Raw genomic sequence first — 26,305 nt, 5'->3', positions numbered from 1 at the left:
TGATTCTCTAATATTTTTATTTTTTATGGAATTTAACGCGTGAATTAATTTCACATCTGCAATATGTCTATCTTGTAGATTTTTACTTTTATAAGCTACATCATGAGCGTGACAAGCTCGATCAATAGCGTTTATTGGTTCCTCGCCTGGTTTTGGTTGATCTTGATTATCGAGCCTGATATCAAGTCTGGTACCAGGACCGCAATAATTATATCCCGGTAGATGTTTTTCTCCGCTGTATTTAGCCCATGGAGCACCTGGAAACTCTGACATCAAATTAGCAATATCACCACCCCGCTTGTTAGGTAAAAACGAAAATTTCTTTCTACCGCATACAGAACATTTTCCACCATATGCTATTTTTTTATTTTTTGTTGTAACTGTAGCTAAATCAGCAGTTGGAGTTTAAACTCTACAGCGTAAGCAATATAAATTCATGACGTAATATATATATGGATATAATTGATTTCTCAGCGACAAGAAAACGAGAGCCAGTTAAACACCACCCTGCGTTACCAAATTCCATCAGAATGATTATCATAGGACCATCTGGATCGGGCAAGACGCAGTTATTACTTAATCTGATAATGAGATGGTTGAAATGGGATAAATTGTATTTAGTAGCACCATCCGCTGATGATCAACGATGTTATGATGTACTTAAAGATTTCAATGAAAACGCGCGATTACTGGATGAAGGTAATGATGTTATAGAGTTTATAACCGATATTGATGAAGCACCATCCGTAGATTCCATAGACGGATTTATTAATAATTTAGTTGTATACGACGATGTGATGCTAGACAAACAATCAAATCCAGCCAGAATATTTTCCCGAGGTAGACATAAAAATACAGACGTGATCTATGTTACTCAACGATACACACAAATTCCTAAGGTGATTAGAGGCAATTGCAATATTTTAGTTGTGTTTAATGGCGTAGACACACACACACTTAGAAATATTCATCAAACTTGGTGTGGTGGTGACATGGATATAATTAAATTCAAAAATTTCTTTTCACGAGCGCAAGCTACTCTGCACGGATTTATAACAATAAATTTACATGATCCAAGAACAAGATATCGTGTGGGTCTTGATAAAATATTTGGGCAAATTTAATTAAAAAGATATCATTCATATAATGAACAACTGTGCGTGGCTGCGTCAAGGAACCACTAACAAATGTGATAAAAAATGCCGTGGAGAATATTGCAAGAAACATAATTATCTTATAAAGAAAAATCCTCATGCTGGTCCACGAAGTTGTGTTGGATGTAACAACGGCGTTAGAGGATTATATCAGATTTGCAAAAATTGCGGTGGAGATCGATACAGAAGTTTGATGATATATTACAGAAAAAGAAAGAACATAAATCCAAAAATAGAAAAACCACCATCAGAACATGAATATTACATGAAACATAGAACAAATAAAGATGAAACAAATAAAGATGAAACAGATGAGGAGAAACGACAGCAAGAACGCGTTGAGAAATATTCATCAAACTTGGTATGGTGGTAAATTTACATAAATGAATAGCAGCAGAGAGGGTACCTACCAACGTTGGTCGTCAAAAAAACAAAAAAAAAATAAATAAACACGTAGAGTACTTTATTTTTTCAGCTACTATTTCGAATTAAGGTTTTATTAGTGTAATAGGCCATTACAGAAGTAAAACATCTCAAGGAAAGGTTCATTTGTAAAAATCTGGACCTTTCTACGAGATGATTTTATTTTGTTTGTTTTATTTGTTTTGTCGGAATTCTATGGTCTGTTTACCCTCTCTGCTGCTACAACGTAAGAAGTCATTTAGTATAAACCCCATGTTGATACGACCACCGATTCATGTAGTGACAAGATTTTGAAGATGACTGAAGTGGTGGCCATATTGGATGTCCAAGCAGCACAATTTTCATTTAGTATCAACACAAGAAACCTTCTTGTGAATATCCAATGAAAATATCACTTTCTGTTTAGGAGAAGTAGGGGCAAGATTTTCAAGATGGCTGCTATGGTGGCCATATTGGCTGCCCGAGTTGTACCATATTAATTTCAGATAAACTTGACCATGTGGTGTGACTTCGTGTGAAATTTCATGGCAATCCACCAATCAGTTCGGGAGGAGTAGTGATAACAAACATGTACTAATAGATGGCAGAAAGCCAACAGACCATCATATAAGTTCTTATGGTATATGACGAATAGAGCTAAAATTAAACAAAGACACTGTCATTTTTAAGAAAATGATTGTCTTAGGAATAGAAATTCATTCCAACTGCTCCGGGTTTTTAAAACCATATTCTCAATGTGTGTGCACGAGTGAATTCTGAAAACAATATTGAAATAAAAAGAAATTTACTTTTAACTTGTCAAGCACTACTCTACTGTGATCTAAGGTACTGGCTCCAGACTCAATTCAACCTTTGCTCTCAACAAAGAAAAATAAGGTACTATAGTCTCAATCCTTTATTCTGTTTAATTCTCGTTCAACAATATTGCTGTATGCACAGCATAAGAGAAAATAAAAAATTATTTTCAAAAAAAAAAAAAACATTCCAAGAAAGGATGGGGACAATTTAATTAGTAATTACTATGTTCTGAAAATATCTTTTTTTGTGCGCGACTTTCCAACCAAAATCATAAATTCAGTTGTAAATAATAATCACAAAATATGTACTCTATCCAGATAATGAAATATATTGAAAGACTTGTAATGAATTTTTACACTGTCGTTTCTGCAGTCTGACAGGTTTGTCCATTTCGCAGAGTTTGCTGACACCAGCATCATTCTTGGCAGCGACAGCAAAGCAGTGATCATGCCCCTCAGCAAGGTTTTTGACAACATAATGGTTCTCATGACCTTTGACATCTGTTACAAATTCCCAATCAGGGGTTGCAGAGGTGGCTTTATAAATCTCATATTCTGTGATTTGTGCACCATCATCACTTATGGATGTATCCCACTGAAGTTCCACATTGTCAATGCCAACTATGGGACATTTTACAAAGTTCGTGTATTTGGTGGATCTGTAAAATATACATTTTTTTATCCAAGACTTCCATTACTGATTTTGTTTTTGTAACAGATTTATTTTTTTTAAAAAATATTAAAAACCACTCATGAATTAATGAATGGCAAAACTGTACTTAAAATGATACAACATAAATGGGTCGTCCTTTTGACTTTGTTTATCGATACACAGTCATACACATAAATACAACAAAGGGTTTGTTATACTGATGCACAGTAATAGGTTAGTAGATTATTTGGAAATGTTAATACTCAATTGATGAGTAAATTAGACAAAAAATAAGCATTTCCAGACAGCTGACCATTCCTGTTTTTCAGTGCCAACTCTATCACCTGTTTCCCCCAGGCTTAAAATAATTTCCAGAAATTGATTTGTGTATCCAACTGAGCTGGTTTAGCCCAGTACTTGAAGTGTTTAAAAAACCCGACCTACCTACCTTAACTTTAAAAGCTGTGCAATAGGAAAGTTTCTGGGGCCTTGTTAGTAGTGAACTTGTACAATCAGTACATTTTGTTTTTAGGTCTCACTGGATAGTTTTGTACTTTAACATCTCCCTAATTTTTAAGGTAGAAGGTATGAGCCTAATTATAACAATCCTACCATTTATAAATTCACACATAAGCTAAATCTGTGATGTGGTTTATATTTACTTCGAGTTAGGCCTGTAAATGGGTTGGCTTGTTGGCGAATGCCTGTCACAGTTAGACTAGTATTGGAGATCAAATGCATAACTTGGGCTGTAAATGAGCAGCTGACTGGCTTATGTGTTTACGCTTGTCTTCTACAAAGGTGAATATCTAAAAATCTAGATGGTTGAGGGGTGATAAAAAGTATGCTAATTTGTTATAGTACTAGTGAACTTTATTCATGCATAAGGCACATACTGATTCTTTTAGCTGCCTTGTCACTGGAAAATATTCAAAACAGCTCTCTGTCAAACGTGAATGTAAAAGAGGGGTCGGTGGCAGTGTTGGTTCAGTATAAAAGCCACCAGTTGCATGAGGAATTAACCTTAATACCTCAGTCAGAATCTTGCAAGCATCCTTTTAACACGAATCATTAGTTTTTATCTGTATCTTTAATGTAATATTATCATTTTTCTGCAATAGGTCATCGTTGGTTGAAAATATGGCAAAAAAACTGTCCAGTGAGACCTTACTAATAAACCAGTATTTTGACTTGAATATATGTATTCATCTGAAAAGATACTGCAATTCAGACCAAGAAAACAGTATGATACTCACCAATCTTTTTAACAGCCTTGACAGGTGTGCTTGTCTGCAATGGTTCACTCTGACCTTCAGCATTAACTGCCATGATGCGGAAAAAGTATTCATTACCATCTTGGAGCTCATCAGTGGTAAGCAGTGTTAATGCTGCTCTAACCTCTTCCAATGGCCTCCACATACTGCAAGTTGACGCCCTCATCTCAACAATATACTTTGTTAATGGAGTACCTCCATCTAATTCTGGTGGTTTCCATGACAATGTGGCAAATTTCTCTGTCAGGTCAGAGACCAGTAGTGGGCCAATTGGTGCTGATGGTTTATCTGTGAATTTTAAAACATGCAAATTTAAACCTGTAATTAGAACTGCAAAACAAACAATATGATTTTAAACTCACCAAAGTCAATTCTCTCAACATGCATATTGTGATACCAATCAATAAACTTAAATCACAAAATAGTTGCTACAACAACACTATTGCAAATTTAACGAGGAAAATCATGTAGGGCTGTTCCATTAAAAGATACATATTACCTGGGGATGGCAGTTTAAAAAAAATTAATTTATAGGGTAGTTCGGTTTAAAAATTGCTCCTTTCCACAATTGTTTATTCAATCAAATCACATCTACTGGTGGCTGAAATAACTGGCTTTGAAGGTCTGCCTAAAATGCAAGCTAAACGTACTTAAAAACTTTCAGTTCACAAATCCAGTTATCAAGTTAGTATTTATCCATTCTGTACTGAAGTGAAGCATGCTGTTGTCGATCATGGTATCTCCACTTGCATTGGACATGTGCTATAAATTGTTCTCATTGGTCAGCTATAAACAGGTTGAAAAAATCCTAGCAAATTTATATTTAGTAATCAAAAACAAGTGAAAATCTGTGTCTTTATTTTTTTAACCGTAAGGAAAAGTAGTAGATTTCTTAGTAAATCTCCTTATAAAATGAAAGTATAAATTAGGCTGTCACATTAATCTTAGCATGTTTTAATGGTTGTTGTTGTTGTTGTTGTAGGGTTTAATGACATTTTTCAGCACACGATAGGCTATACATGGCGGCCAGTATTAATGGTGGAGGAAGAACCCGGGAAAACCCCGGAAAGAACTACCGACCCACAAGAAGCTACTGGCAAGCTTCTCACATATCCACATTAGCTGAATCCGAGACTCAAACCCATGTAGACAGAGGTGAGATGGCAGTGATCATTAATGAAGAGCGCTTTAGACCACTCGGCAACACGAGGGCCCCCTACATGCACGTTTTAATGAAACGGACCTTATGGTACAATCTAACATACTACAGCAATGCAAAGAAAGGATGTAATGAAAGATTACATTTTAAATAAGATAAACACTTAAGACGACCCTGACAAAAGGCTCCACCATATATTTGCATACAGAAATAGATTTCAATAGCCACTGTTTAATAAACACCCTGTTTTTACACGTGTAAAACTGGAAAGATGTTTGAAAGCTGTTTAAAGTGAAATACATCATTTACACATTATAACACAATCCATGGGAGAATAAAGCATTAGAGCCGAACTGTTTTATAATGAACCACACTATGCATATACATAATAAAATGGGATTCATGACCATACCCACCGTATAAAACGAAGCATTACAATGCATGGCACTGAAATGAGGGATTGCTGAATTACAAATATGTTTTGTTCATACTTTAATAGATTATTCATCACAGATGTCCATTATTCCTGAAATTTGTGGTTTAATAAGCCCATTGTCATACGCATTCACCATTACTACCAAAAATGTACGTTTTAGGCAATCAGTAATCTAATACACTTCTCTCGCTTACAAAATTTTATGAAAGAGATGCTAAAATGCATTGATACTAAACTACCTACAGTATTAATGCACAATTCCATTATTATTGCATCTATTTTTGTGAAGACAAGTCTTAAAATTGCAATTTAATGATTTTTTTTCTTCAAGACTTGCAGCTTGTTGCACATGAGTAATTGTGAAGAATTTGGTTTGATTTAAAGACTGCATTCTCTTTAATGATAACCATGCTTCTAATGCTTTATGTAAATTCTTCACAATGTACAGGTTAATCTTAGAAAACATGATAGACTTTCATGAACATCTTACTGTCAATCTTCATTTCATGAAAGAAACAAATTTGGCTTGATGGCCCTAGAGGTAAAAAGATTGTATCATTTACAAGACAGAAAAAAGGGTCACAAAATATCCTTACCCGTTTCTTGCTTAGTCAATAAATTCAAACTCATATCATTATCACAGGCACTTGCATCAAGGATTAATTAATGTATCAGACTATAATAGAGTTTTCTACTATTCTGTCCACTTGTCTGAACATGGATTTTTTGTGGATAAAGAAATTGTACCAAAAAATGCTACAGTATGACTTGACAATTGTTTAAAGTATATAATGTTGGAAAAGTGAATATTATTAAAGCAATTAATAAAGCACCTGTAATAATTTATTAGCCTCCCCCACGGCAGACTGGGATTTGAATTCCTTATGCTCAAGTTCCCATAGTGAATTTATTATGCAGCAGTGTTTTGCTACAAATGTCATTGTCTGAAGTGTTTTTGATACAAATTTCATCTTCTGTACATACCACATCAATGATAATCAACACTGTACTCTAGATTTGTGTACAAGCTAATCAAAATTAGTTAGACATTTCTGTAAGCCAATGAAATCGATCACTTGTACTTCCTTGGAAATGAGTACACTACATTCAGTAAGATTGCATGAGCTCTATTAAGTCAAAATATAAAGTGAGAATCCTCTATCTTTATTTTCATGTGTCGTTATGGACAACATAGAGGAAACTTTAATTTCACTGAACCAGCAACCTGTTGTTGTAAATTAGATTTATCAATTGGTGGAGATTGTCACACTTCTGTTACCTTGTGCCTTTGTTACACCCGTTATTTAAAAGACTGCCATTGTTTACCTGGCTTCAGTACATCAGGTGATAAAAATGTTACAAATGAGCTGATTTTCTCTTATGGACCATACAAATAAAACACTAAAAATAAATTAAACATAACACAGAACATTATAACAAATTCTTTGCAAATATAGTAATTAGGAATTTGGTACAAGATATTTAACAGAGAAAACATTGTATCCAAGAATAAAAAAAGCAATCTTTACTGTATTATGGTAAAAGAATATTAAAACTCAGGATTCATGTCTTGTGTCGAGAATTTAGAGCATGTGCACAAAATGCAACAGAAATGTCCCAAAACAAAGTACATGTCAACTCAGTCAACAGAGTATTTGTTGTGGTCAATATTTATTCCTTTTAGCTTAGAGAATCAACATGCATGGAAATGAAAACCAACAAAAATATAATGGACAATCATGGTGTAAGAAGGGTTAATGACCAAAAATATTCTCATTCTTTATCTTAACATGCTGCATAAGCAGACAAAGCAATCACATAATTGAAACCAATCCAGTAGAAAAATAAAAATGTATTTTTGGACAGAATTACATCCTTTTTATTTTTCCATTAAATATCTTATTTACCAAAGAAATCCTTCTTACATCAACATAACTTGTATGAATATTTGACATTCTACCTTTTTTTCTTCGTCTGAAATTGAAAAGGGGTCAATTCTATAACTGATCAAAAGCATTAATGCATTCATGAACATTCACTTATCGGGAAATAATATTTTAGCAATTACAAACTGAGAAAAACAAATCCAGTGGTATTTTCTTTGGGGGAAAATAAGCATCAAGCACATGCATATATGCTGATAGATTAATGTTTAACATGAAAGATATATCACACACCATACTCATAATGGCCTCTAAGGCCATCTGAGTCATTTTAACCAAGCAGAGAGATTTGTGCAGCTTAAACAGATAAAATATTAGTGGTTCTTCATGTTGCAGCTACCATCCACCTACCCACATGGCAAGAAAAGATCATACAGTACTATGAAACTTCATTTACACAAATGTGACTAAACCTCAGTACCATTTGCTGAAATTATTGAAGGTCAAGTACTTGAAGAGAAGGAAATCTATGAATGTGATTTTTCAGACAACCAAATAGATAAACTGTGTCTATCAAGCCTGGGGGTACTTCTAAAACTTCTGTATGAACTTAATTTATCATGTCAAGATAATGTAACATGCAAATAATTTAAAGTAGAGGTTTTCTAAATGTTGCATCTATCAATCCATAAGTAAAATATTCAGCCTTGAGCTGTGGCATATGTTACCCAACACTTTCATTTGCATAATAAGCCAATTGGTCTTCCTTATTCATATTGGAAAGCCCTTTATATACAGCTGTTCTATGTCAAATCTGTGCAAAATTAATTAGTGAGAAGAACTAGCAACACCCGCTGATAAATGTCACATATTAACCCTTTCATCACTAAGTAACTTTGGGGGCATAGAGTCCTCAACACTAAGTAACTTTGGAGTTGTAAAGCAAAAATGACTTGTAGATTTTGAAATAACATAACTTTGCCAAGTTTAAAGATATCTGGCTGGATTAGGTGTCAAAATCAAGGTTAAAAATCAAATTTTATGACAACTGACTAAAATTCGCATACATATTTCAACTGTTAAAATACAGGTGCAAACAGGTAACACAACAGGTAAAACAAAAGTAATTATTTATTTACTTCTTATAAAGTTCCCAAAACTTGTACAATTGACCCTAGATGTACTCATGAATAATTCCAGTATCAACACAAGTCTTTCTTTCAGGTATATGACAGGTAGAAATTAAAGTTGCATTAAAATGCCTTGATTTCATCCAAGGTGAGAACTGTCCACACACCTTGCCTCTGGCACGTTTGAACGTCGCATTTATATTCGTCAGACGGATAATGTTTCCAAAAGCTTCATCTGAATAGAATATCTGAAAATATTCCAAAGCTTTCCTGGAGCCATCTAACACTCGGGTGGGTCCAACTCTCAGAAAACTGAAACAAATCTGTTTGGTTTTCCAACTTCGATGAAACAAAACCACGTGGAGTGTACACTTCCTCCGGTTCAAAACCTTCAAAGTCCTCTTCACCGTCATCACTGTCACCCACAAGTGCATTACATTGCCTCTCCAGCCGCCTTATCTCATTTTCATCCAACTTCACTAGGTCGAAATCCTCCGATAATTCTAAATCTGACACTTCACTTCTCATCTGATCTTTCTTTGAACTCCGCCATTCTGGACACAAATTTTACCATTCGGAAGAGTCGTTATAAGTGCCTATTTTTTCGATATTTCTAGTTGTATAGAAGCTAAACTCACGAGATGATCCAAAAATAATATCTTCATTACAAGTAGGAAGTTATTAGAGGTACTGCAAAATTTGTATAGACTGGTACTATAACATTAAAGAAGAACACTGCACCAGACCGGTAAAGCGGTCCATAGTGTTGAAAGGGTTAAGAACATCAATGAAAATAAATACCTAGTGTTGGAACTTTGTGTCACACACAAATCAGAATCAACCTACAGTAACAAATTTTTAAAGATGACTGCCATGGTGGCCATACTGCAAGTCAGATCAACATTATTTTCATTTAGGACCAACTAGACACCATAAGAAGTCTTCTGGTGAAAACCACATGGCAATATTCCTTTCAATTCAAGAAGAAAAGCGATAACAAGATTTTTTAAAGATGATGCTGTGGCAGCCATACTGCTCATCAGTTTGCACAATTTTCATTGCCGACCAAATAGACATCATAAGAATTCTTCCAACTAAAACCCCATGCCTAAATGACTTTCCATTTAAGACTAGCTAAAACAAGATATTCCAGATGGCCACACATTGGACATCAGATCAGCACCATTTCATGTCCAGTCATTCAATAACAAGTAATGCAAATATGATTTTCAAGCTGGCCAAAGTGCAGCCTTATTAAACCTTAGATCAGCATCATTTTCATTTAGGACTAACTAGACACCATAAGAAGTCTTTTACTGAAAACTTAATGCTGATATGACCATCCATTCTGGAGGAGTAGTGATAACAAGATTTGCAAGATCACTACCATGGTGATCATACTGGATGTCAGATTGGCACCATTTTCATTTAGGAACAACTGGACAGCATAAGCAAGAATTGTGACAATATGTTCAAATTGGCGGTGGCAGCCATGTTGGATGTGTAAGCAAACCATTTTCATCCAGGACTAATTAAACCATAGAATGAATGTAGGTGTAAAGTTTCATGGCAATCCTCCAAGTAGTTCAGTAGTAGTGATAACAAACTTGTGCTAACTGACAACAGAAGAAAAAAAAATATCCAATAAGCTTTTTGGTCTAAAACCAGTAGCACAAAAAAAAAAAAAAAGGGACAGCAGGACCAATTTTCTAATTTTCTATTATATATTAACAGTTGCTTACCTTGTTACGCCATGGGTATGGACCTGCCCCATAATTGTATCTCAGCTCCTCATCTGCTGCAATATGCTTAACAGCCACAAAAATAATACGAGGCACCCCTTTGACCTCTATCACCTTTGCTCGACAGTTAGGATGTTTGTCATCATCATTGATCAGCCTCCCAAATGATCCATCATCAGATGTTGCGTCAACACTTTGTAAAATAGAAGATGAATAAAAGTTATTACAACTGTTTCATTGGACACTAATATTATTACACTGTACATGTAATTAAGTCCAGGGATTTCAAAAGTTGGTATTTAATGCCTCCTAAAAACAGTAGCAGATTTCAATCTTATAGATGCTTGTATTCTAGCTTGATTGAAATCACTGGCAAAATGAATGGCTAAGACTTAATTTTGACAAACTGTCATTTTTAATTTCTGTCTTTAATAAATATGACCCCCCCCCCACACGAGTGCGCATTTGGTAAAATATATCATGAGAACCAAAAAAAATTTGTATGACCTTTTCCACGATGGTTTTGAAAAGTTGTGTGACTAATGACATTTTTGCAAGAATCGTTCAATCCCACAGCCTGGCATCATCTGAAGTCAGATGTCAGATTTAATGTTAAAATATGAAACCCAAGAGAAACCAATTTTTTTATAAAGATTTTTGTGAGAGCTACATGTAGACTGTTTAATCAGCTCATAAGATAATTAGCTCAAAAAGAAAGCCTTACTTTTCTTCAACCCCTAAACACAGCAGAAAGTGATTGCCAAGTCTCCAGCAATACGAGACACATTTCAAGAATTTCTCTCCCTCTCCGATATATGTCTAATATCAAACTCATTTTGAAAATTTGCATTAATGTCTCTCTACACAAACAAATGATGGTTGCTATGGACTTACACATATGATTTTCCTTTATGACTGATTTCAAAGACATATGTATCATCCTTAACTTCATCAGAGGTTGAAAAAATGCCTTTGTATTCCAGTAGACAATCCCCTCTTTGGAATTCCTGCCTGGCAAACACTCCTCTTCCTACGAAAATGAAAGGAAATCAATTACATGAAACATTTTAGTCAAGACATCATACAGAAACAGTTGTAAACTCATTGGAAGACAAAACAGAGAGTTCCTTTCATAAATAACATTATGCAAGCAGAGATGATCAATGGTGGCTCACACGGGACAAAAGATTGATGTGTATTGTCAAACTTCGGGGTGAGTCAAGTAGAGATATGATGTTCTGGTGACCATAAGATTACAGTGTCAAGTTCAGGAAGCAACAAAATGCTCCAAAAATAATTTTCATTTGTACAATGTCATGGATAGTTTTATATATGAGAAATAAATTATGCAGCTCAATACATATAATTTATTACTTCCCAATCAAGATGAAAGTGGTATCCATTCTCTCACTATTGGCTATAGTGACAAATTGTAAAGCCCAAGGTTGAAGTAAGTGAAACAATCTATCACACTAAGCTTAAAGCCAGCATTCATTTGACTCCTAAAGAATTCAGGGTTCAAAATTAAATTTTTTCATTACTAGCAAAATTCATAAAGTTGTAATATTCTGAACTAATAATGTTCTGCAATTTACAAGTATTTTAGAACTTTAACTAGCAAAATGTTGATTGATTGATTGTTTGTTTTTAACGGCGCATCAGCACTTTTAGAACTAGCAAAATGTAAACATTTATATAACAAATTTCAAGAACTGGAATTTGACTAGGGTGACATGGAATTATATGGTTCTTTTAGTTTTATTAATAAACAACAAGAACAAAATTGTAATCCCATGGTCAGCAATATTATAATAATAATAATAATAATAGTTTTGTTTTATTGGTACAAATGCATTTTAAAGTTGACTGAAGGAAATTTATGATCGACTTGTCCTTGTGTAAAGTTTAGGGAAACTACACTTAAACAAATCTTGAATCAAACTGACCAAAGGATGCTTTCAATTTCAAAGTTGATCAATATTTGAACTGTTTCTTGAAACTGTTCGCAGTGAATGTTTTCAAACGTAGACTGATGAACAATGCAACACGATCACTTTGCCATTCTATTAACCCTTTACCTCATAGAGCATAGTTACAAAGTACAGCACGCCTATAAATAGAACACCTGTTACCTACTCGACTCCATACGCATAGGCCTACCTGTCAACTGTTAAGCAATGTAGTGTATGTTACGTTCAACAGCAATTTTAACCATTTTACATTTTTGGTACACATCTATTATATGTGGAAAAATTTAATGCAAAGTCTGACTGTAACAGCTGTGTAATTATTTTTATGTGCTTTAAAATCTTGAGAGAACTCATTCCCCGTCAAGTCAGTGAGACCACGTGACCAACCGTAGCTGCTATTTCTCATACTCAAAATTTAGAAGTTTTTTGTCCGCACCTACATCACTAAGTCATCTGAATTTGATAATTTATAAAAACTAATTGCTGCCTACATTAAATATCAGAGCCTTTACCTAAATTATTGAAGCTTTCATAGTTGTGATTCTAATCGTGAAAACTTCCTAAGTAGTTAAGGAAAACCGTGACCTCGATTTTGGAGAGGAGATTACAAACCAGTTACTTTAAATAGCAGATATCGACCAGAGCATAAACAGTGACAACGTGATCTGATGTAATTGTCATTTGCAGAAATGAATGTAGTATTTAATAGGGGGTTTTCCCCGAAGGTGGCGCAAAAAAAAAAACCGTCCTAAGACATTAAAAGGCGCTTCCATGCGAATGGAGTAGAGATGTCAAAAGGCGTGCCATGTGAATGGAGTAGAGGTGTCCAAAGGCGCTTCCATGAGGTAAAGGGTTGAAGTGAACTATTTATGTATGCCTCTCAACTTGGACAATGATTCTGGGCAATGACTTCTGAAGTTCCTTCAGTGACAACTATCCTGATGAATCCGAACCCCCAGTCTATTGAGATCACGTTCATTATATTTCAGCTGCATAATTTCATGGATACATGATCTGTAAAAAAAGAGTAGGACAATATACTAATCATATTATGTTGATATATATTCATCAATCCATCTTATATAAAATCTGGACAATTCTTCCATTTCTAATAAATCTTCCTCTTGGACTTTTTTGTCCAGTCGTTTTTTCCTGCTGACGGCCCTGTTGCTTTTTTCTTGTTCTTTAGAGCTGGTTGACATCTGTTAAGAAAAGTACTGCATATTACATGAACTTGGTTATTATTTAGACATTACATTGTGTAAGCATTGTATATTCTGGCATTCAAGTCCAGCCCTAGTACGAACCTTGTAGACAGATCTGCTGATGCATGTGCCAGTATGAACAGCATAGACCCTGATCTGCCAGAGAAATACAGATCTTACAAAGCAGGTCTAGACTTGCAAACAAAAAATATTAGCTTTAATGAACTTGTGAATACAGCCTTCCCATATTACATGAAATGCAAACAAGTACTACATTGGTATATCTCAACCTGTAAAAAAAGAAGTATAATATTGGAGTTATATCCCATACTAGAGGTAATGCAAAAGGCAAACGCTGCAAGGTTACAGGCCGTAAACTTCTTACAACACTGCTGAGATCCAAGTTCATATATACCAAGTTCTTGTCATAAATAGTAAATATTTACACTATATGCATAAGAAAATGTGAGACTAACCTTGACATGAGCAACAAGATGGAAATTACCACTGTGCAGATCACTCAACAAGAATTTAATGACTGAACTATAATCGTATTAAATTTTTAGAACACCAATAAACATTTATTCAAGAAGAATAAAGGTGGCTACATGACCATGTTGAAATACATTTTACACTGATATAACTTTCAACTTAAGCAAGATACAACACTGCTGAGATCAAAGTTCCTGTATTGCAGGCATTGCAAATACACAAGTACCACATGGGTATAAATCAACATGCAAAAACAAACACTGGATGTTCAAATTCCCATGTAGATAGTTTTTGTATACCTGGGGTGCACAACCTGTGGCCCATGGGCTGGATTAGCCATGAAAACAAGTTTAACTCCAGCCCTCAGGGCAAATTAAAACAACACAGAAATATGGCCCGTGAACAGTAATTATATTTAAGAAATTAGTGTTTACGGCCCTCGAGTGGTCTTACAAAATGAAATCTGACCCTTGGCCAAAAAAGGTTGTGCACCCTTGCTGTATACTAAGTTCCCTTATTACAGGCAATGCAAGCACGCATATGCAACAAATGCATAAATCAATCAGTAACTCTACAACACTGCGGACACCCAGGTTCCCATATACCAAGTTCCCGTATTACAGTAACTTGACCTGTAAACAAGATAAAAACACTGCCAACATCCAAGTTCCCGTATAACAAGTTCTCACATACCAAGTTTCAATATTACAGGAACTTGTCCTGTAAGCAACATACAACACTGCAGATATCCAAGTTCCCATACAACAGAAACTTAACCTGTAAACAAGATTCAACACTGCAGATATCCAAGTTCTCATATATCAAGTTCCTATATTACACATATACCAAGTTCCCATATAACAGAAACTTAACGTAGATTCAACACTGCAGATATCCAAGTTCTCATATATCAAGTTCCTATATTACACATATACCAAGTTCCCATATAACAGAAACTTAACCTGTAAACGAGATTCAACACTGCAGATATCCAAGTTCCCATATAACAGAAACTTAACCTGTAAACTAGATTGAACACTGCAGATGTCCAAGTTATCATATATCAAGTTCCTATATTGCACATATACCAAGTTCTCATATACCAATTTCCCGTATAACAGAAACTTAACCTGTAAACAAGATTCAACACTGCAGATATCAAAGTTCTCATATATCAAGTTCCTAGACTAAACAACATTGTCATACCTGTTAACTTGTATGGGTTGACCGTAATTTGTATGTTTTTCAATTTGGTACAAGTTTTGTACGGATTTTTCTTAAAACATTTTAGGTTTTTTTAAAAACAAAAAATTATCATTTTTTCTGGTAAATCCTGGAAGTCTGAGCACAATCTCAAATATATTTTAGTTATGCACAAACAAGGCAGGGATAACTCTAATATGCTTTGGAAAATTAACATTTGGCCTAAGACCAAAACATCTTTTTTTTTGGTACCATATAATGTGTTAAAGTGATAAAGTCTTGCATAGAATTATTGGTTTTCATGTCAATCAAAACCCCAAATCTTGCATTATTTTAATTTTAGCATGCTTTTTAATGCGAGTAAAGGCACCACAAAATATTGAAAATGGCATGTTATCCTTTTATTCTGCCCAATACACACTCTACACACATTTTTTTTAGAAAGAGCAAGAATGTAACCATTATTTTAAAAGATATTTTGGAAAATTTTAGCAGAGTTGCCTGAAATTAAGTTGGTCAGTTATGTAATCCAAACAGGAAGATGTAATGCTGGCATGACAGAAGTAGTAGACACTTAGTGATGCCATTCTCATGGCTCAAAAATATGTTGAATTGCAAATTTACATCAAACTGTGACCAAAATCAGTGCACCAAATAGCAAAGTCATATATTATATGTGGAAAAATTTAAGAGTAAAGTCTGATTGTTACAGCTGAGTAATTATTTTTCAGAGAATAATTTTTTTTATGTGCTTCAAAATCGAGAGAGAATTCATTCACCGTCATGTCAGTGAGGCCGCATGACCAACCGTAGCTGCCATTTCCGATACTCAGAATTTACAAGGTTTTCGTGTTTGTCTACATCACTAAGTCATCTGAATTTGATAATTTATAGAAGCTAATTGCTGCCTACATCAATATTAGAGACCTTACCTAATTTATTGAATCTTTCGTGGTTGTTATTCTAATCGTGAAAACATCGTACGTACTGAATGAAATCCGCGGCTGCCATTTTGGAGAGTGGAGATTACGACCCAGTTACTTTAAATAGCAGATATCGACCAGTGCATGAATAGCAACCATGTGATCTGACATAATTGTCATTCGCAGAAATGAATGTAGTATCTAATAGGTGGGTTTTCCCCAAAGGTGGCGCTACGAAAACTAGCTCAAAATGACTGATGTTTACAGCAGGCATCGAACGGCGCTTCCCCGTGAATCTTGTAAAGGCGTCAAAAGATGCTTCCATGCGAATGGAGTAGAGGCGTCTAAAGATGCTTGTATGAGGTAAAGGGTTAAACACTATCTGATTTGCTGCCCAGCCCCCCGTATTTTCGCAAATACACGTCAAGTCGAAAAACAGTTTAGACCTCAAAGCGCATCTTGCAAATTCCACAACATATACTGTCCCATACATTTCTGACCTACATAATTTGCATTTTAAAGTTAAATCTTTAATAAAATAATAGCTTGGCTTTGCTTTCAATGATTTGTATATTTTTCTGAAAATATTTGCCCGATGATTTACGAAAACAGACAATCTAATAAACTGGTACATCCCAGACTTAGCGATGTCCGCCATTCTTTCCCGTTAGGCCTATTGGTTCACTTACAGTTTCAAACTAATGTTAGGATGAAATAGGAAATAGTGTAAAAGAGGCAGTTCATGTATATCCGGATCACCGAATCTGATCTTAAAACACATGTATGTTTTATCAAAAGATATCATGCAGGAAATTGATAGTTGCTGCCTTACTTGAAAAAAGGGTTAATGGCCAATCAGCTATCAAAACATATGCGGGTGAATGGGCACGAGTTTGTTTGTCAGCGTAATTGATATCAATACTAGGCCTAGCCACTGATGTCTTGATGAATACAGTTTGCTACAACACTAGAACTAACCGGGCTAAGGCGAGGGGCATTTTAAAAAAAGTATGGTCAGTCAGTGTACCTCTTAAATAGCTCTTGTTCGTCCATCAGAGTTATACTGAATTTTGTGAATCCAAGTAAGGACATGTTCCAAATACTAAGCTAGGCATCACACACTTTCTTACACCTAGCTACTGTCCTATCCGAACTATCAATTCAAGCAGCTTTAGCTCTCTTCTGAATCTCGTTACAATCTTCGTAAGTTTGCCGTTTAACCCCAAAATACTTATCCAAATTTACAAATGGCATTTTGTCTAAGTCTCAACATGTTTTGATTCTGAGGTCAAGTGCACTACTTATTCCGATACATTCGGAAATGAACACAATAACGAAAGCTAAAGTTGTTTATTTGATGTACTTTTATGAATGACCGCATGTACATCTCTGGGCCTTTCTGACTCTGAATTCAATCACTGTAAATACAAGTACATTTTCTAACCGGCCACCAGTCAAAGCCTTTGAGCTTGCCACCTAGCTATTGCATCATGTTCTTTTTGATGTTCTCTTATAATGACAACATATATGTACATTAAGGGGTCTTTCAGTCACTGAATTCTGTCACTGTAAATATCAGCACAGCTAACTGATCAACACATTTTTGCACAAAGTAGGTGGCTGATGCAGGACTGGCAAGTCTTTGAATTTTGCCACACACCTGTTACATGCGTACGGAGGACTCCCACCGCAGTGATTTTCTGCGTCCAGAGAAAAATATTGGGTGTCCAAAATATGTGCGATTAAGTGTTTCCGAGACCTATGAACATATTGGCATTTCAAATGCTGTTCAGCGAGTGGACGAAGTGACACGAGTAGTTTAAATATTCAAAGACCTCTGCAGCTTACGATCATATAAATTATATAAAGCAAAATGTCCCTTTGCATGTCTTGCTAACAAAAACGGCCAGGCAATATGCAAAAAATGGCATGGTGTTTGGATAAAACTATGGTATGATAACATCATCGTAAAATGGTTCGTGGGGAAATAGTATCATGCACGAAGATCCCGTATTAAAGAAACTTAACCTGCAAAAAAGATATCAAGTTCCTATATACCAGGTTCCCACATTTGAGAGATTTATCCTGTAAACATGGTACAACGCTGCAGTCATTCAAGTTTCCTAATACTAAGTTCCTATATAACACATATACCAAGTTCTTATATTACACATATACCAAGTTCCCATATTACAGAAATTTAACCTTCAAAGAAGGAACACTGCAGGCATTCAAGTTCACCTATACTAAGTTCTTATATTACCCATATACCAAGTTCCCATATTACAGAAATTTAACCTGTAAAGGAGATACACTGCAGACATTCAAGTTCCCCTATACTAAGTTCCTAAATTACCCATATACCAAGTTCCCATATTACACATATACCATGAAGCCATATTATAGAAATTTAACCTCTAAATAAGGTACAACGCTCAATACATAGCATCCAAGTTCCTGTATAGTAAATTCCCATATTACATCTATACCAAGTTCCCATAGAACAGAAACTTGACGTGTAAACAAGGTACAACAATGAAGACATTCAAGTACCCATATACCAAGTTCCTATATTACGCATATACTAAGTTCTGATATACCAAGTTCCCGTATTATAGAACCTGTAAGCAAGGTACAACACTGCAGATATCAAAGTTCTGATATACCAATTTCTCTTGTTACAGGAACTTGACTTCAAAACAAGTGACCAACTTTACCTTTAACTTGACCTGTAAACAAGAGACAAACTTTAACACAGCTTTAACAATTTTGCAGTGAAATCACCTGCAGTGTGGCAGTTTATAGTAATGTCTAGCACTGGGGCATCTTGCCGTAGACATGTAATGTCATGTTCCACCTAGTCACATTAGCCTGCCAACCGGTCCTAACACTAACCTCCTAATGCAACAGTACCATTTTTATAAGTCTTTGGTTTGACTCTGTCAGGGTTTGAATCCATGACCTCCTGCATCCCAGGCAGGCGCTTTAACCATTTTGGCCACCAGAGCGGTCAACAATAGTATATAGAAAATTTATAAGAGCAACTTGTAAATATACTGTAGTAGCATTCTGTAGCTGAGTGTGTGCTGACGAATTAGGTCGGTAGGAGACCACACTGATCCACACGTCTCTCTTACTCATGCCACTAGCCACTCAAGGAGAACCTTTAAACAAAACTCGATGAATGTTTTTATTTTATGGCAACACAAACATATTGCAGCAGTTTCTTTAATCTTCAGCTCGACACGCTATATGTCTGATCTAGTTAGTACATGTGTGCCGGGGTTTCAAGAGACGAGTACCCTCTGGTTTTGATGCGTGTAATTTAAATATGACCCATATTTGACACGCAAAAATTCAACTTGTGCCACGTTTTGGCACACGTAGATTTCGACTGGATCAACAATCTCAATTTCCCTTGATTAGCCTTTGGCTTAGTTTCTTACAAAGAGGGTGGTGTCCATAACAAATTTACTGGACGAGTCACTAATTGACATCTGCTCGAGAACAGTTTATACCTTGACAGCCAAGAATATCACACCAATGGAAGATATATATAAAATTGGCTAAGATAACACTTAGGTGCAACTGAATTCAATTGAATTGTTTTGAGATTACGTTTGGAGTTTATGATACAGGAAGAAGAAACAATTATTAAATGGACTACCTTTTGATCACACATTAAAAATGGTATATTTGGGCACAAAATTATAATCAACTTGTCAAAACTGGAGCATATGGTGGCTTGCGAAGCCAGTTGTCAATATGTGGACCAACTTCAATAGCTTTTTTGGAAATTAATTTACTTCATTTGGCGAAATGTTTAAAAACTTCAGAATCATTTATGACTTCACTGCATTCATTTCTGATAAATATCTGCATTTGTTTGATTGGTCTTATTATAATCAGTTGGACAAAACTGCAATATCCTATATGGCTTCTCATTAAGCCAGTTTTCAGTGTGGGATTGTTTTACTGGTGATTAGGGAGCCTAATTTGCTTCAATCAGCAAAATATTTAAAACCTTTAGCTTTTTAATTAATGGATCATTCAGAAAAACTCAACAGACATAACACTTAGAGCATATATCTGAACTTGAAAATCACAATGATGCAGAAGTATATTTTCTTGTCCGTCTCAGTCTCGTAAATGAACTGCTGGTGTTAAATTTTCTGACCCTCAGACTCCAAAGAAACAAAGACAGTGTCAGCTTTGAGGAGAAGGAGAAGCAATGTCCAAAATTTGTTAGAAAATTTAAGAACGAATGTTAAAGTGAACTGACAATTCTGTGATGTACATCCTTAATGTCTGAATAATATATAACCGTCATAGTTGTATTGGTGTATGTTTGCATATAAAATGATTTTAGCAGATCATAATAGAATATAATGAGAACTGAAAATATAATAAAGTATAAAATAATCCTCTCTCAGTATCATATACAAAATATACACCCAGTAACACAGTTAGAAAGAGATATACTTTCACAAAAATCAGATTGTATATTTCTTACAAAATACTGAACAAGTATTTCTCATTATTCAGCACGAGACCAGAAATTGCAAACATAGTTGTTTCCACCAATAACGAGGAACCACAGCTATGGGCTTATGACTGTTGAAAAGAACTGATTCTAGAGATTCAAGTTTTGACTCTTGAGATTTCAATTTTTATTCTTGAGATTTTGAGTCAAGTGTCAACCGACTTCATTTTTGAAATCTATTGAGAACCCTTGGGTGTCAAACATGTGGCCAGCCCAACTCATTATTATATTCATATAATCAGGCCCTTTCACTGTAAACAAGTTTGATGCTTCTAGTACATTATAATTTCTCATTGACCTGTTTAAGAAATGGGTACTCGCTATAGAGCATGTAAGTGTTTATGTTGGCTTACGTTAGCTAAAGGAATCATTGGTGTACTCGTTCAATTTTACAGATCATACCTCAAATGTACGACAATAGCTGACATTAATTAACATAGCAACCCCGGTGTAACATGGACAAGACAACAGTTTACCTGGAAATCTGATGAAACTGTCGACAAAGTGTAGAATTTTCATTGCAGCATCAATACATGTCATCTGATTGCAACACATTTTTATATATTGTAAAAGCTAATAAAATTATCTATAATGGGCATGTTTTCTTTTTATATTTGACACTATATTAATGGAATTATTACTTTATATCACTGAAAGTAACAAATTTCACGCATCATTGGAAATAAGCACCGCTCATGCCACCTCTGATCTTTGTTACAAAATGCGGGTTATTAAAACTTCATGAATATTCACGAAATCTTCAATCCAATCAGAGGAGATGTAAACAATTCGGTCAGTGGTTGTAGCACATTTCCATGATATTCCTACACAAAGAAATAATCCCTCAAACTTTACGCAGATTTGACCAAAAGTTGGCGATTTAAATAAATGCATCATATATGTTAAAAATCTGCATATTCCTAACTTTATTTTGCCACCAAATTCATACATCGTATACTTTTATAAACCAACCACAATAAGCACTGAATTTATAAAACATTTGAATCTCCCCGTGTTGACACTGTTCGCCATATTTGAATTTTCTAACAGCTGATAACGATGTTAACTTTTCCACAACTGATGTTCCAAAACTGAACTTATTATTAAATTTGCACAAATTGGTTGCCAGAAGAACATGCTAAAATAATTTTTTTTTTTTAAAATAGTTTTTATCGCAGTAATGCTTGTTGTATGGTTAGACAGTATAGTCACAAAATGAACATGCTAAGTGTAGATTTTCGTCCACTATAAATAGGCTCAAATTGTCGATGCTGTAAATATCTGAACTGATAAAAAGTCATCGGTTTAAAAATATGTCCAACCGTATAGTCATTATGTTATTGCATTTATTTAAATTTTGTAATGGGAAGTTGATGTAATAATTATTAAAAAATCGCATCACTATCAGACAAACGCAAAGTTTCAGCATGCAAATTTCAAAAAAATACTTTGACGAGCGTAGCAAAGTAACTACACTCACACATAAAGTGTGTTCTTAAATTCCCAATGCATTGATAACTTCTGACATGGTCAATACATTTCTCAAAATACAGAACAAAAAATATAGTCTGAAAGTGATAAATTATTTTGCACGTATATTACATTGAAACTTTAGTTCTAAATGAAAGATGACACCATTTCCTTGTCCATTCTGCATGGAACTAAATATAACATCACAGGATTTAGAAGATGAAACCAACTCGTATCATATTCATAAAATTAGGTCCTACTACATTGTTTCAATGACAATTATGAATAAACATTGTACTTTTTTGTTCTCGAACTTGTTTTACATACATATGAACTGTTGTGAATGTGATATGTTTGTATTAAGTTAAATGTCATAAAAGTTGTAAAGTGTTTATATGCTTTTCATTTATAAATGAAAACAATGAGAGCAATGAATTCAGGAGGAAAAATGCAATTAGTACATCAAATTTCATAATATCTCAACAAAAAAGAAAGCTATAACATCTGACTTCGGTTCCATGACTGCCACATGACCTGAATACCATTTACACAAGACACGAACTCTAGAAATTTGTAAATAGTTTGGAACTTAAAAGTTGCATAACTTTTTTTCTAATTATGATATTTAAAAAAAAAAATTAAACTGTTTTGGAATGCTGTTAAACAGATCTATATGAAAACTCAAGTGTCTGCAGTTATTTCAGTATCAGAAAAATGACTGGGATTGCCTGTCTTTAACGTTAAAGGAGACCAGAAACCAATGGAAATATAGAATAATAATAAAAGTACTATAGCAGAAAACCTTATTCTGAAGTATCATCTGCGACCGTAATGCCAATATTTAAATATTGGCCTATCTTCTAGGAGCTGAATTTCCGTGACCTCGTATGCAAAATTTCCGCGCCTATTCGGTTACTTTCGGGATGTGACGTCATAGTAGCGACTCCAGCAGCCCAAGTGGGAGTTGCCAGAGTAAAAGACAACACCGTTTTGCGTTGCTTACGGGTGTTACAGAACATTAAGAAAAGCCTATTGACATAAAAAAATTCTTTTCCGAAAGGTAAAGGCATAATGAAAGAATGGGTACATTATTACAAACGAGTCGATTTCAAAGCAACACCATACAGCACTATGTGCTCGTTACATTTCTCAAAGGAATGTTACGGGAGGGATCATGAAAAAATAGCAGCTCAAAGATACGCAAATGCTAGGCCTAGACTAAAAGTTGGCGCTGTTCCAGACATACCTTTGAACATTTTAAATCCTGGGAAAAGTGTTAAATGTGTGAGTTACGAAAACAGGCAGAAGGACGAGTAAGTGACCACAAAATGCAACAATCAATCCACACATCTTTTATCTAAAAACAGCAGTGCTAAAAACAAATCTGATAGCCCGACACCCTGGGCCCCTTCTGGTTTAAGTTCCGGCCCATCCTGTATTCAAAGTGAGGTGCCCGTCAGGCTTGTCGAAACAAAAATTGTTTGCCTGAGGAAACTTTGATTGCGTTGGTGAAATGAATAAATGTATTTTCAAGATGTTGACATACATGCCTTAACACGGCACAATCTAAATCAAATCACCACTGTCCTAGGTGAAATTTAGATTTGATTTTAATCACATGGAAACTTTTCTAAAAATAAGATTCTTAAACCTGTCGTGTTTCGAGAAAACACAATTTTCAGTAATCTTATAAAAATTAAAAATTTTTTAAAAAATGCATTGTATACATGTAGCATGCATAAACGGTAATCTGTAATAATTGGAACTGATATAAAACTATTCCTCGGGCAGTTTAAAAAGCAGCGATTAAAAAAAAAAGAGGTCAAAGTTTCACATTAACTGTCTGACAATAGAACGTGGGGGGGGGGACTATTGACCCACCCCCCTTGCCCCAATGTGCGACCGCCCATTTGACGTGCCTTTTCTCCCTGCGATACGCCTTATTATTCCCCCATGACAAGCCCCTTTTGCATATTCTGGTCCGTTCTGGCTAAATTGCAAAATAGCTAAAGTTTTGATTTAAGTACGCAAACAATAAAGCCGGTGTGACTAATGAACATAATCCTTATCCTTGCATTGATCTTGTGAAAAAGACTGCCCTTCGGACATACTTCAAAGAAACCATGTTCGACAGTGTGTGTATGCGTAAGCACCAGCAATTGATTACCAAATAAACGATGCTTATTTTGTTGTTACTTACGATGCCATTGACTTAATTTTAACAGTTCAAATCTGCAGTCACAAGTTACCGTACTTGTGGCAACCGTTTTTCTCACGTTTTATGCCCCACCTTATTTCCTTAGGTTTAAGTCTTAATGCATGTAACACTGTTTGCTGAATAAAATATTTATTCAGAATTAGTTCTTTCGGGCCACATATAATGCATGGTATATTTTGTTTTATTCCTTGTAATTTAATCATGATAATTAAACTTTTCATATACGGTAGAGCAATGTCAGGTGTTAACTGGCCGAGATTCTTTGGCGGAAATGGAGATGCGATTTTGTTTGCAGAGAAAATTTCAAAGTGATCATTTATTTAAGCTAATTGGTGACAATTTTATTCTTTTAATTTTTTTAATACTATAGTACTATTGTAGTTGTTTAAAAAATCTGAAATTTACTTGAATTATGTTTAATCTTCACGTTCTATCTACTGAAGAAGAAAAAAAGAAAGAAAAAAAAAACTGTTGTATGATATTAATTATTTCGTCCAGTGTCGGTTTAGATGTGTGTGCATGTGATTTCAATTTTTAACGTAGCTTTAACAATTTTTCAGTCATATTGCTACGATGTCTGCAGTGTGGCAGTTTAGACTGTGGATTGCATATGTTATATTTAAAAATGGTTTGGGGTTGGGTTTTTTTCTTCTGACAAATGAAAATTGACAGACATAATGTAATAATCGGGACTTCGCTGCGCAAAATTGAGAGATATTACGAGATCGGGAGGTAGAAGAGGAAATACCCCCAAAATCGGGAGGTTTTTCTCTCGGCTTGAGAGTTGACAGGTATGAACTGTCCGGGCTTGTGGAATTTCATTCAGGACTTTAGTTTGTTTAAGTCACCAGCCCGGGGCCTGTGCCTAACAAATTTCTTTTAGCACTTACCAGTACAGTACATAAACTATTATATCAGATTGCAGATTCAACTTTTGAATGTGCAACCCAAATGTGGTCTCCTGTCTGCCTCGCTCGCCAATGTTTATGTTTGTATTCGAGGACTGGCTAGTATAGCGTCACGGTACCACGTGATCTGTCGTCTCATCAAAACTCGGCAATTTACGGAATCGTGGTATCTTCCACGCAATATAATCACTACCCGCTTACGATATTTAATTTATAAACATTGCAGTCGAATTAAAATCTGTAGAGAATTACATACGTAAAAGGAACATTTTGATTTCTAGTCTCCTTTAAGAAGGTGATGGTAGTAGTACTAGATTGAAAGCTCTTGTGACTAAGTCCAGAGCTTCTACAACTTCCCTAGCAGTAAATAAAGTCTCGCTTGTGAGATATCAAGTCCGCAGTACCCAAGCGGTAAACAAAGTTAAACACACTGACTTAACTTTTTCATTAAAAAAAAAACCCCACAAGACACAAGATACTATCAGTCAAGCGCCATAAATGATTTCCGCGCGTTAACATTTCGCAGACTGGTCTCATGCCAAACTTTCTCATATAATACTATGAAAAAAAACCACCCAAAAAAAAAGAACAAAAATAAAATACTACTCTCAGTCTAGCCTCGTATCTGATTTCCCGCGTTAACATCTGGTAGACTGGTCTCATATCCTACTCTTCTCTTATCTGCAGAGAAGTCGGGAACCAGGTAATTACATTGTCATTATG

At 35.0% G+C, this 26,305-nt stretch overlaps 2 protein-coding genes across 2 annotated transcripts; both read right to left on the bottom strand.

The window, feature by feature from the left end:
• Positions 1-2,516: 2,516 nt before the first annotated feature.
• Positions 2,517-4,584, bottom strand: LOC149794964 (twitchin-like). The gene is made up of 2 exons (XM_089964627.1): positions 4,283-4,584; positions 2,517-3,033 (listed from the first exon to the last, which is right to left on the bottom strand). Exons 1-2 carry the CDS (start codon positions 4,464-4,466, stop codon positions 3,008-3,010), a joined length of 210 nt encoding a protein of 69 aa, XP_089820753.1. The 5' UTR covers positions 4,467-4,584; the 3' UTR covers positions 2,517-3,007.
• On the bottom strand, positions 4,461-26,206 carry LOC149794963 (histone-lysine N-methyltransferase set-1-like). Its single transcript, XM_089964626.1, has 5 exons — positions 25,565-26,206; positions 13,506-13,634; positions 11,545-11,680; positions 10,651-10,843; positions 4,461-4,588 (listed from the first exon to the last, which is right to left on the bottom strand). The coding sequence occupies exons 2-5, from the start codon at positions 13,597-13,599 to the stop codon at positions 4,544-4,546; spliced, it is 468 nt and encodes a 155-aa protein (XP_089820752.1). The 5' UTR covers positions 13,600-13,634; positions 25,565-26,206; the 3' UTR covers positions 4,461-4,543.
• Positions 26,207-26,305: the final 99 nt, after the last annotated feature.

Source organism: Sinohyriopsis cumingii, chromosome 7, assembly GCF_028554795.1.
Source record: "Sinohyriopsis cumingii isolate HCF-2022 chromosome 7, ASM2855479v2, whole genome shotgun sequence".
Classification (NCBI taxonomy): domain Eukaryota; kingdom Metazoa; phylum Mollusca; class Bivalvia; order Unionida; family Unionidae; genus Sinohyriopsis; species Sinohyriopsis cumingii.
This window is presented reverse-complemented; position numbering and strand designations above follow the sequence as displayed.

What these genes read in the sequence shown, in the direction of transcription:
- LOC149794963 (XM_089964626.1), bottom strand. Translation starts at nt 13,599, where the DNA reads ATGAACGTGATCTCAATAGACTGGGGGTTCGGATTCATCAGGATAGTT. An exon ending in TGCCCAGAATCATTGTCCAA is followed by an intron (nt 11,681 to 13,505) that starts GTTGAGAGGCAT and finishes TCATTTTCGTAG; the next exon opens with GAAGAGGAGTGTTTGCCAGG. An exon ending in CATAAAGGAAAATCATATGT is followed by an intron (nt 10,844 to 11,544) that starts GTAAGTCCATAG and finishes TATTTTACAAAG; the next exon opens with TGTTGACGCAACATCTGATG.
- LOC149794964 (XM_089964627.1), bottom strand. Translation starts at nt 4,466, where the DNA reads ATGAGGGCGTCAACTTGCAGTATGTGGAGGCCATTGGAAGAGGTTAGA. An exon ending in CAAGGCTGTTAAAAAGATTG is followed by an intron (nt 3,034 to 4,282) that starts GTGAGTATCATA and finishes TATATTTTACAG; the next exon opens with ATCCACCAAATACACGAACT.